General features: G+C 43.4%; 1 protein-coding gene and 1 long non-coding RNA gene across 2 annotated transcripts; one reads left to right on the plus strand and one right to left on the minus strand.

Annotated features, from left to right (window-relative positions):
* The first annotated feature begins 3,036 nt into the window (after positions 1-3,036).
* LOC117860689 (ABC transporter G family member 45) lies at positions 3,037-12,600 on the plus strand. Its single transcript, XM_034744066.2, has 22 exons — positions 3,037-3,394; positions 3,510-3,630; positions 5,572-5,660; positions 5,886-5,970; positions 6,080-6,239; positions 6,423-6,499; positions 6,581-6,631; positions 6,701-6,791; positions 7,515-7,816; positions 7,945-8,540; positions 8,624-8,784; positions 8,901-9,004; positions 9,097-9,256; positions 9,342-9,505; positions 9,593-9,925; positions 10,013-10,303; positions 10,620-10,703; positions 10,777-10,910; positions 11,018-11,245; positions 11,340-11,511; positions 11,632-11,886; positions 11,984-12,600. Exons 1-22 carry the CDS (start codon positions 3,237-3,239, stop codon positions 12,251-12,253), a joined length of 4,086 nt encoding a protein of 1,361 aa, XP_034599957.1. The 5' UTR covers positions 3,037-3,236; the 3' UTR covers positions 12,254-12,600.
* On the minus strand, positions 5,127-11,789 carry LOC117860690 (uncharacterized). Its single transcript, XR_004641546.2, has 4 exons — positions 11,648-11,789; positions 6,981-7,048; positions 6,137-6,217; positions 5,127-5,188 (listed from the first exon to the last, which is right to left on the minus strand). It is a non-coding gene; the product is annotated as an uncharacterized lncRNA (long non-coding RNA).
* Positions 12,601-13,020: the final 420 nt, after the last annotated feature.

The following is a 13,020-nucleotide window of genomic DNA, read 5'->3' on the forward strand; positions in this document are numbered from 1 at the left end:
ACCTTCTCAATTTTTTTCCACAGTTTCCACGTATTATATCATCACATAATTACAAATCTCATGATTTTCAGACTTTGCTTGTTTTTTTTACAATTTAAAAATACTATTGCCACACGTTCATGGTCGTGTTTCCTGAACAAGATGTTCGAAATTTCTTTTTATTTCATGGGTCAGGTCTCAAATTGGGCCAAATAACATGAATATCATTTTTCTACTCATTTTGTTCCATAATTTGAATCACTTGCAGTTCAAATTTGACTTATACCAAAAATTTCCTTGAAATGCAATTAATTAAATAAATATAGCAAATAAATCCAAAAATATACCAAATTTTAACATGGAGTACCATATGTTGTATGTGGGGAGTAGAAAAAATTTCAAGGTGGAAAGAGGAAAAAAAGTTATTTTTTTGCCGAGTGTCAAAAAAAACACTCGGCAAACCCCCCTCTTTGCCGAGTGTCTATTTTGACACTCGGCAAAGCCCGGCAAAGTCCCGATTTACCGAGTGTTTTTTTTTTTTTTGCCGAGTGTTTTTGGCTTGGCACTCGGCAAAGAGCTTGTTTGCCGAGTGTCCGAAAAAAACACTCGGCAAAAAAAAACACTCGGCAAATTTAAGGTTTCCGGTAGTGAATATAATGCCCCGGCTATTTACGACTGATAATCGGAGTACCGTCTATTATATCTAGCAGACGAGTAGACGACGACTGTAGCCGTCTCGTCGTTACCTAGGTTAGTTGTCACACGCACTGTGCATTATTGTAGTGCCAGGTACGCCACTCCTACTTGCGCTAACCCATATGTGTAAGCGTGCAGAATCATAGTAGTGGTCATCGATCAAAAGGAAGATGGATGGATGCATGGTTTAATTTCCAAGCTAGTTGGAGCGAAGAATTTCTATGATCATTCCTTAGTGCTTATCTACACAAGGAAATTACTATTGATTAACGACGATCAAACCCAAGACCATATGTATATGCATGCCAGACGACCAGACAGGATCATCAGAGAGCTAGGCAGGCAGATAAAGCGAGCATGCACCGGCACAACGTATATACTGTTACTGGCTGACAGCAAGCATATCCAAAGGACTGGCAGCAGGACAAGCATAGCTCTGGCGTCGACGCCGCCGCCTAGTTTGAATTGAACGTGCGCAATACAACCATGTTTTGGCGTCTATGTGTGTACACGTAGCTTTCAGTCGGTCGATGGAGCTGCCGAACCAGGATAAGAGAAGAGATGAACTATAGATAGCTCCATGAGTGTACCCGCGAGATCCGGGAACGAAGACAAAACTTCATCAGCTAGCATTATTGCATCTTTTCTATTTCTTCACTGATTACTAGTTAGCTAGCACGTCAGATCAATAGTATACATATGCCTGCTGATACTACTGTTGCCCATGTCATTGCCGGATGGAGGAGTAGATGGCCGGCGACGAGCCAGAGCGGGCAGCTGCAGGCGATTTAAATGGGGGATGGCCATGGACGGCGGGAACGAGCACGTTCGGGGAGCATGGCCCCGGGAGGATGTGTCCTTTCTCATGGCGGCAGTCTGCAGGAGCAGCACAGTATTTGGTCTTTCAGTCTCACATAAGCTAGTAGTATAGCTTCACATTATTTTTTTTCTCAATCGTAGTGCGCTGGCTCTAGAGATAACTGCATGTGAACAGTGTAGAGATCGAATGAACGAATTACACTGACGTGACTGACCGTAAACCGTACACGTATGCAATACGCATGCAGCAAGCTTTCTTTGTCAATACATGAACATTGAATACATCAGAGTATGTGTGGATGGTACCTAACATTGCCACAACTAAAATTACACAAAATGTGGCAAACAAAATTGAAGCCATATGCATGTAAACACGTACGAAGTGAAGTGATGAAGCACCCGATTGGAGAGGCTATAGCTCTCGACTTGTCTGAATCTCCGATCGATCCGGCTGATAGCGATGAGAGGATGGCCTCGATCGACGGCGGGTTGACCAAGTAAGCTAGTGGCGGTGCATGCAAATGCAAGCACTGCACGGCGGCAATTGATCATCATCATCAATTGATGCGCCGCCGTGATGGCCCAAATATGGGCGCGATCTCACGTCGTCGTTGCAGGCGCATGCTGCCTATAGCAGTATAGCCTGGAGCCGCTAGGATCTCGATCGATCGGATACTGATATGTTTCTTTTACAACCATTATTAAAGGATAAGGTTAAAAGATAACGCTATTTTGTTGACGGGGGAGGATCGGATAAAAGACGTCGAATTTTCCAAAGAAATTAAACCTATCCCTATATCCTTTCCCGTCGCCGTTTAAATATGGCGGTGAGTGAGAGTGTGCATTGTTTTATAAGAAAGAATTACGTCATATATACGGCCACGGCCACACCGCTTTTATGCATATCGTCAGCCTTTGTCAATTAATGACAGGTAGGATCCAGACCGCACACATATGCCATTGACTAGCATGGTTGGTTGTTGTAGTGCCTAGTCTGGACTCCCACCTTCTTTTTAATATAATCCGCAGCTCTCTTGCTCGTTTAGTTTTTGACGAAATTGAGCATCGGTGGCATAGACGAAGAGTTACGATAGTACTACCTCTGTTCCATAGTATTTGGCGCTGGTTATTACTTTAATTTTAAAGTAACCAACATCTTATAAGGAGGTGGTGCATCTAATTAAACTGGTGGCGCCGGCATGGATACAAATTTTTGTTATATATGTCTCTTAATTAACTACGAGTTAGATAAAACCAAATGGGCTGTCCTACTTCCTAGGAACATCTTTGTCATTACCACCACCACCGGGAAAGAGAGACTGTCCGGGAGGATTTTAGGGTTTATTACATGCCCAGAACAGAGAAAAAAAACCAATTGGAAAGAGAGAAGAAGAGATCAAACAAAAGTGATTGGTTCTTCGTTAGCAGTTGGGAAACGATTCCATTCGCCTTAAAACTCCATCTCCAAAGACCTACGGATTCAAATTAAAACACATGCATGCCTCTGCCCTCTGCCTTTCCTCGCTCTTTTCTTTATATATATCCATCCATATCTGCATTTGGCTGCAGAGATACGCACACACACATACGTACAGACATCATCTATCGGTAGATGCACCGTGTGCCGAGTGCCGACCACCGTTCACCTTCATGCGCGTATATTAGGACAGGGTAGCGACTTGGCCGGAGGCCGTGTCGTCCGTCGTTGCAGCTAGCTAGCAGCTGTAGTTTCTAGGCCGGCGATGGAGTACAGGGAGGCGGCGGCAGCTGCCGTGGTGGAGCTGACCGAGGACGAAAGGTGGTGCGACGTGGCCACGACGGCGGGGAGGAGGGAGCCGCCGCCGCTCACCCACGACGACAACCGCGGATTCCTCCGCATGCTCCGCGACAAGAAGGAGAGGTCCGATAGGATCCGAATTATCCATGCATCACCATGAATATAATCTACTGCCCATGCATGCATGTATGAATATAATCTACTGAATCGGTGATCGACCATGGATGATCATCATCAGGCTGGGCGTGGAGGCGGCGAAGGTGGAGGTGCGTTTCGAGAGGCTGACCGTGGAGGCGGACGTCCGCGTCGGCCGCCGCGCCGTGCCGACGCTGCTCAACTGCGCCGTCAACGCCGCCCAGGTATACCTATCGTTGCATGCTGCTGGTGATGTGTTTCTTCTGCTTGCTTGGCTCCTTGGCTTTCTTTTCGATCTGTGGCTTCGTCTCTCCTCCTTCCTCGGTGGGGTGCATGCATTGCAAGCTGCAACTGCAAGACACTTTCTTTTTCAAAGACTTTTTTCTTTTACTAATTTTTTAGAGAGAGGAGAGAGGGAGGGATGTGGATTTGGTGAGGCACGTCGAATGGATTGAGCTTTCTGAGCAACAAGTGCATGAGTAAGGAGCTCGAGAATCTAGTTAGTTAGTTAGGATGCCCTTGTGCACCGTTAGATTACCTCCCTCTCCTTGCCGGCAATAATGTGTATTATGCACTATTTTGTGATTTGCATAAGATTTTTTAAGGCAGTGTTAACTTTATAGCCATTCATAATTAACACGCTGGATGAGAAATCACCAAAATACAGAGGGAGCACTTGTTTATAGCGTTTGGAATATAATACCATCCAGCAGCTGAAAATCCAAGGAATTCTGCACTTGTTTATAGCGTTTGGAATATAATACATACCATCCAGCAGCTGAAAATCCAAGGAATTCTGCGCTTGTTTATAGCGTTTGGAATATAATACCATGCATCTAGCGTTTGGACAAGTAGAGTCTTGTCGAGCATCAGCAGCAGCTGGATCAAGCTGCTGTCTCCTGCCATAAATTCTTCAATATCCTGCTAGAGGAAGGAAAGGATGCACATACACATGCAGGACCACATCTCCATACAATAAATACGGTACATAACTCAACTGATCGAGCAGCGTCATGGGCAGGAGGGGCTCTGATGCATATCCAGCTCTGACGACAGACCCCATGACCTGAGATTTTCGACGGCACAGAGAGCCAGCTGGGCCCTGGTTAGGTTAGGTGAGCCTTCAACAAACCCACGTCTGGTTACCTCAGCCAACCTTCAACAACCTACGTAATTCCTGGTCCTAGGAAGCAACGCAGGCCTCAGAGTGAACGTAATCATAAGCTGGTGTCCTGTGTGGCTGTGTGATCCGGCCGGTCCGACCTCATAAACGGAGTCAACAGCGGCAACAACAATGACGAGGCCGCCTTTAATGCGAGCTTGTCTGATGGCCCGGCCTGCTGCTTGCTTTGTTGCTTTCCCCTGTGACTGTGAAGGAAAGGAAGAAACAGCACGTCTCTGTTAGATTTCTCCTAATGATTTCCCCTTCAAAGTGATCAGTCATGACTGATGATGTTTCATTCTCTGACAAGATTCTCGCACCTGAAACTATCAATGCGCGACGTGCTACGGTCGCCCAACGGTAGCTGTAAATGGTCCCTGGCTTCACTGTAGCAGAGTCTAGCTAGCATCGAACTGACCGTGTTGTGCTTTACTAGCAGGGTTGTTTCCAGCCTAAGGAGATCCAACACGTATTGATACTAAAGATTGCTTCCAACAGACCCCTTCAAACTTTCTTAGCCCTTCATTTCTCAGCACACAGCAATCCATCATGTGGTGAATTAAGCACTTCTTTTCCAGAATGTGCAGCAAGCCTAGCATAGCAAGGTAATCCAGGACTACCTGTGCCCATTAAGATTCACAGTTCAGAAATTGCAGTGCGCAAAGACAAATACATGGACTATGCACAAGCCACAGTGCTATATATGCAGAGCTGGTGGCATGAGCACAACAAAATCGCAACAGTACTTAGGAAGCCAAACGTAGTACAACTGATAAAAAGTTGATCGAGAGAGAGGATAGGCAAATCTGCAGCCTATTTTAGCCAGTTTGGATCGAGCACGTGGACTCTAATCCAGAATCAAAAGGACACTACATCTTTGTTATACTGCTGTGTGCTTTAGCAAGAACTAAAATACATTTGTCAGCCATGCATGTGTTTGTTTTCCAATTCAAAGTCGATAGGCCAACATGTTTCTAAATGAGATTTTATTTTTGTTATGCAGGAATTGGCGACATCTGTTCATATGTGCGTTACAAGGAAAAGGCCTATGAGAATCATAAATGAAGTAAGCGGGGTCATTCGACCATCAAGGTAAATGTCACCATATCTTTCACTAACTGCCAACCGTTCTACCTGAAAACTAAGTACTTGAGCAAATTTAGCAGAGAAATACTAAATACAGCTGTATGAGTTTGTTAGCATTTTTGTGCTTTCCCTCCTCTTCGTCTCCAATAAAAAAGTCCCTTCTGTCTAGTCTAGCACTTGAGCATCTATTGTCTTTATTAAGATATTGAGTTTTTAAACCCATTCTGTCAGGATGACACTTCTTCTAGGAGCACCAGGTTCAGGGAAAACAACCTTTTTAAAAGCATTGGCAGGAAAATTGGATTCTTCTTTGAAGGTAGACTAAATTACCTACTACATGCTATCAGAAGTATTTGTTAAAGAGAACGGGGGAAAATGAGATAACCTGACAAAAATGCATTTTTCTTAATGACACAATGATTCAGTTCAAAGGAAAGGTACTGTACAATGGACAAGAAATGAGTTCCTCAACACCGCAGTACCTGCGTGCTTATGTTAGCCAGTATGATCTTCACCATGCGGAGATGACAGTAAGAGAGACGATCGACTTCTCTTCCAAGATGCTGGGAACCAATAATGAATTTGGTAAGACATCCTCTTGCATATAGTGAGCTATTCATTTTGAACACCATTGCAATGTGCTGCAGTTAACAGTAATGCAGACACTGTAACTCAAGAAGGAAGTATGGATAGAATGTTCACGATTTATCAATTTTTCCATGGCACAAATACTGATACAGTCGTGTTTGCTTGGAATGATAATCTCAGAGATGCTAGGAGAAGCAATAAGAAGAAAAAAAGGTGTCATCAACAAAGTCGACCAAGATTTTGATTCATTCATTAAGGTAGTTTCACAATGTATTACTTCGCTTCTTGTAAAACTGGATTATATTTTGTTCAGTTACTCAAAAAACTTTCCTCTGAAGGCTACCACCTTTGGAGAAGGAAGCAACCTTACAACAAACTACATTATCAAGGTAACTTGGTTACTTGTTCAGTTTGCTATATAACTTGACAACATAATAGTAACAGTTGATTATATGCAGATACTTGGCTTGTCTGAGTGTGCTGATACCCTAGTAGGAGACGAGCTGAGAAGAGGAATATCAGGAGGGCAAAAGAAAAGAGCCACAATTGGTAAGCATAACACTTCTCAATCAGTCAAGTAAAATACATATATAGCTATAGGTTTTGTATAGGCAGCACGTGCTTTGATCCGAAAGAGCGCATAAAACCCTAAAAACAGAGTGCTTATAACTATCAAGCCAGATGGAAAGCAGCTAATCAGAAAGTTAGAATGGGGAACAGATTAAGGAGAGACTTAACTGGCTAACTGAAGGAATGTTTGAACTTGGAATCAAGTGGTAATATATCAGAATTATATCCTCGTTTTCCTGTGCAAAAGTATCAAGTGGGAACTTTAGTTAGATGATATGCTCAATCTTTCTACCAGAAAAAGGAACCAATATGTCAAGATCCAGGAGCAAATAGCATGAAAAAAATAGTAGCTTTCAATCAATTGAACTGTGGAAACGTTATATTATAGTGGCAATAGTGTAGTATATTCTCCCCTTAATATATTGAAACTCAACAATTAATTCCACTGTATCAGACCAAGCATCGATCAATGTGTTATAACTAGATAAAACTAGGATTTGCGTGCATTCTCGCTGCACTATATACTTTCTAGTAGTGACATTCACATGAGACTATGAGAGAGCATCCCACGCAAATCAATATGCCAGTAACATTGAAGAAAATTGTTATGAGATGGTGCCAACTACCGAGAAGTTTGAATACTGACATCATGGTTGACAGTTTTATTTGCAACTTTATTAAAATGATTTTTTTTAAATGCAGGGGAGATGCTAGTTGGTCTTGCAAGATGTTTCTTTATGGATGATATATCAACAGGTCTAGATAGCTCCACCACATTTGAGATCATGAAATTTCTCCAACAGATGGCACATTTGATGGATCTCACAATGGTTATTTCCTTGCTGCAACCACCTCCCGAGACATTGGAACTATTTGACGACATTATACTTTTATGTGAGGGGCAAATTGTGTATCATGGTCCTCGAGAAAGTGCTACAGACTTCTTTGAAACTATGGGATTCAAATGCCCCAGCAGGAAGAATGTAGCAGATTTCCTTCAAGAGGTACTCAATTATTAAATGTACCTAGATGGCTTACAATTCCACGCAGTAGTGCAAAATACCAGTACTCTGCAATATATGTACTTGTGCAAAATAATGTAACATTTTTTCTCCAATTGACCACTAACCAGGTAACCTCAAAGATGGACCAAAAGCAATACTGGGCTGGTGATCAAAATAAGTATCACTACCATTCAATTGAAAAATTTGCAAAAGCTTTCCGAATGTCATATCTCCCTCGACTAGAAGAAGAAAAACTGTGCAGTTCAAACAGTACTGGAAAGAACAAGGAAGTAAAAATGAGTGCAAGTCGCCAGATCTCCAGATGGAATATTTTCAAGGCATGCTTTTCAAGAGAAGTATTGCTCCTAAAACGGAACTCTCCGGTACATATATTCAAGACCATACAGATAACTGTTATGGCTTTGGTGATCTCCACACTTTTCCTGAGAACAAAAATGAGCCACAAATCCGTACTTGATGCTAATGAGTACATGGGAGCGCTTTTTATGGCTGTTGTGATAGTAAACTTCAATGGCATGACTGAAATTGCAATGACAATAAAGCGACTTCCCACCTTCTACAAGCAAAGAGAATTACTAGCATTGCCAGGATGGGCACTCCTTTCTTCTGTTTTCCTTATTAGTATCCCGATATCACTTGTTGAGACAGGCCTTTGGACGGGCTTAACCTACTACGTGATTGGATATGCATCTTCCCCTATCAGGTACTCATCTCTTGACACTTAGATACCTAATGATCTCTGGTACTCAATAGGACAAAGTAAGAAAACTCCCTTGCCTATGGCAGGTGCATCCAGCACTTTCTGGTACTTTTTGCCATGCATCAAATGTCAATGGCCCTGTATCGCTTCTTAGCGGCCATAGGAAGGACACAAGTGATGGCCAACATGCTAGGCACTGCAGCTCTGATAGCAATCTACATACTTGGAGGCTTCGTCATATCAAAAGGTTAGATGATTTAGCTTAGCATGCACCATGAAGCATGAGAATATGACATACTCCGTAACACAGGATAAATGTTTTGTTTGCAAATAGTTGCTCAAAAGTTCTGTACATTGAAACAGATGATCTCCAACCATGGTTGCGCTGGGGATATTGGACGTCCCCATTTACCTATGCACAGAATGCAATCGCCCTCAATGAATTTCATGACAAAAGATGGGCTACAGTAAGAACTAATTTCAATACTTGGTTGCTAACTATATACCAGAATGTTCCTTTTCAAATTACACTAAGATTCTTGATCTTCGGTATTGATAGGAATTTTATTATGCTGATGCAACCACTGTCGGAGAAGCTATTCTCAAGATCAGGGGGCAGCTCACGGAGTGGCACTGGTACTGGATTTGTGTCAGTATTTTATTTGGATACTCACTGGTCTTCAACATCCTCACCATATTTGCGTTGGAGTTCATGAACTGTATGTATACCAATCTATCACGAACCTTGTAAATATTGAATATAAATGAAAAAAGATAATTATATGTCTTCTTTACTACGTGCAGCTCCACACAAGCATCAAGTTAACATCAAGACCACAAAGGCAAACTTCGAGTACCACAGCCAGATGGTTGGAAATGGCAATTCGTCAAATGATAAAGATATCCTGCCATTTCGACCCCTCTCCCTTGTATTTGATCACATCAACTATTTTGTTGATATGCCTAAGGTAATCTCTTAACCACTTCGAACTTCAACCAGTAGCTGCATCAATTCCAATCACATATTGAAGAAAAGAATACAAATATCCCACCAGGAGATGGCGAAAAATGGAGTAACGGAGAAAAAGCTTCAGCTGCTACAAGATGTCAGCGGCGCTTTTAGGCCAGGAGTGCTAACAGCTCTGATGGGAATAACTGGTGCTGGCAAGACAACATTGCTCGATGTATTGGCTGGAAGAAAAACTGGGGGATATATTGAAGGAACTATTAAAATAGCAGGTTACCCTAAGAAGCAGGAGACGTTCTCAAGGATCTCAGGTTACTGTGAACAGAGTGATATTCATTCACCTAATCTCACTGTTTATGAGTCACTGAAGTTTTCTGCATGGCTTCGCCTGCCTTCAAATGTTAAACCTCATCAAAGAGACGTATGTGTATCAACCTCGCCCCCTCTTTATCATATCATAGCTAAAAGCTAGCACCTCAAACAATATTTCTCTTCAAACTCATTTCAGATGTTTATTGACGAAGTCATGAGTCTAGTTGAGCTCACAGACTTGAAGAATGCCATGGTGGGAATTCCAGGGGCGACGGGCCTGTCGGCCGAGCAGCGGAAAAGATTAACAATAGCTGTGGAGCTGGTAGCTAGTCCCTCCATTATATTTATGGATGAGCCAACCACTGGCTTGGATGCTCGTGCTGCAGCAATTGTCATGAGAACAGTACGAAAGACAGTAGACACTGGACGAACTGTTGTCTGCACAATTCATCAGCCAAGCATTGAGATATTTGAATCTTTTGATGAGGTATGAAGAAGCTTAAATGGTATATAATTATAAGTGGGTAGGAAAAAATATATAATTAACACAATCAACTACTAAACATGGTAGTCCAGTGCTCAAGTGATGTCAGGGTGAGAAGGTACCAATTAATAGAATTCTTACGGCTAAAAACAGCAAAACAAGTTGGTCAAGTAAATAGTAATAGGGTATGTATGCAGTGTTCTATAGTGTTTGACCTAAAGTAGAAAAAGATCAAGGAAATGCATGATAACTGTCCTTTTACACGAGTAGGCACTACAAAATCACCTCCTGAATTTCTGCTCAATTTGGCCAATTGCAGCTTCTACTTATGAAAAGAGGAGGTCAGCTCATATACAGTGGATCGCTAGGACCTTTATCTTGCAACATGATAAAGTATTTCGAGGTAAGATTGCCTGAGAACTATTTTTACTTGTGAGATGCAGCAAGAAGAAAATATTAAAATTACTTTTTACCAGGCTATACCTGGCGTTCCTAGAATAAACGAGGGCCAAAACCCAGCAGCATGGATGCTAGACATCAGTTCACATATAACAGAATATGAGATTGGAGTGGATTATGCAGAAATTTACCGCAATTCCTCCCTATACAGGTACACACAGTAGTACAGCCATAAAGCTGCAAATCACTTTATTATCTTAACTGACACAAAAAAAACGGTGAAAGTGAATCTAATGGAATTTCTGGTGATTTCTGCAGGGAGAATAGGCTTCTAATTGATGAGTTGGAACAACCAGAACCAAACACAGAGGATCTACATTTTCCTCAGGGTTACTGGCAAAACTTCACGACACAATGCGTGGCTTGTCTGTGGAAGCAAAGTTGTGCATACTGGAAAAACTCGGAACACAACGTCGTTCGGTTCATAAACACTTTTGCTGTTTCAATCATGTTTGGAATCGTATTCTGGAAAATCGGCTCAACCATGTAAGTGGGGTTCTGATGCGTAACGATTATCTTTCATGAACACTTCAGTTATTGATGTCCTGATTAAGATTTAATGCGAATTCACGTGCAACAGCAAGGACGAGCAAGATGTATTCAACATACTAGGAGTCGTATACGGGTCAGCACTGTTCCTGGGTTTCATGAATTGCAGTATCCTACAGCCGGTGGTGGCAACGGAGAGAGTCGTGCTCTACCGTGAAAAGGCAGCAGGCATGTACTCCACCATGGCCTACGCCATTGCTCAGGTAACAACACACTTCACTGATGGATCTGTTTGTTTTGGCCTTCTAGGTAAATCAACTGTTCTGAATGCAGAAAGCTTATTGCACGAATTATGAACCGAGCTCTGGCTTTATGTGTTGCAGGTGTCGGTGGAGTTACCTTACATGCTGGTGCAGGTGCTGATCTTCTCGTCGATCGTGTACCCGATGATCGGGTTCGAGCTGACGGCGGGCAAGTTCTTGTGGTTCTTCCTGTACCTGGTGATGAGCTTCATGTACTACACGCTGTACGGGATGATGACGGTGGCGCTGACCCCCAACATCGAGATCGCCATGGGGCTGTCGTTCCTCATCTTCATCTTCTGGAACGTCTTCTCCGGCTTCATCATCTCCAGAGAGGTGCCAACTTTTTACTTTTCTTCTCCCCCCTAAAATTGATTGAGAAATTAACGGATCGAATTACCTGACGAACGGAAATGGGAACTGGTTGCCGCAGCTGATGCCCTTGTGGTGGCGGTGGGTGTACTGGGCGGACCCGGCGTCGTGGACGGTGTACGGGCTGATGTTCACGCAGCTGGGCGACCGGACGGAGCAGATCCTGGTGCCGGGGGTCGGGATGCAGACGGTGCGCGAGTTCCTGGAGGGTTACCTGGGCCTGCAGGACCGCTACTTCGAGCTCGTCACCTGCCTCCACCTCGCCATCATCGGCCTCTTCGCCTTCCTCTTCTTCCTCGCCATCAAGCACCTCAACTTCCAGCGCAGGTAGGGAAGGGGGAGGAGGACTCGCCCGCCGCCGCCGCCGCCGCCGCCCACCGATTTGGCGTGTCGATGGCTGCGAACGCCACACGTCTCCAATCACGAGACGGGACAGATGGTGACCGCATGCTAACAAAAACTGTAGAGGAAGCTGTGAAGAAGAAGAAAAGGGGGACGAGGACGAACCTGTCCCCGTGGCAAAGTGTGCATAGATTAATTACCACTAGTAGTAGTACAGAGGAATGGATTGGTAGTAGCTGTAGATTCACAAAGGGAAGTGAAAAGGATGTGGTACTGATTAATTACAGTCTGCAGAATGCAAATGCAATTGTGTTGTCGTTTGTTTCGACGTGCTCAGACGCTTCTGAATTTTCATCTCCTGCTGCTCTGTCGATCTATTGAACGGCAGGAACTCCTGCCTTTTCTGTTTCAGAAAAGCCTTCGGATTTTCAGAGCGAGATGTCTGCCGCTGCCACTGCAGCAATCGATCCTAGGTTGTGTGTGATGTCTGTATTAGAGAGAGGGACACACCACCCAGGTGCTGGATTTCCATCTTCAGATTCGCGTTTCGCATTGTGTGATTGGTAACGATCGTGGTAAAGCAGGCGGAGATTCAGGCGTGTTAAATATGTAATCTACATGTAACAGCTTTCCATCATTGTATCGCAGCAACTTAGAGCTGTTTAGTTAGTTTGGATAGAGTACATATCTTGTATTTAGAGATATCAGTCAGGTTGTTGCGTGCAACGGTGGAGGCTGTTTCCATCTCTATATAAA

The sequence above is a fragment of the Setaria viridis genome, chromosome 6 (genome assembly GCF_005286985.2).
Source record: "Setaria viridis chromosome 6, Setaria_viridis_v4.0, whole genome shotgun sequence".
Classification (NCBI taxonomy): domain Eukaryota; kingdom Viridiplantae; phylum Streptophyta; class Magnoliopsida; order Poales; family Poaceae; genus Setaria; species Setaria viridis.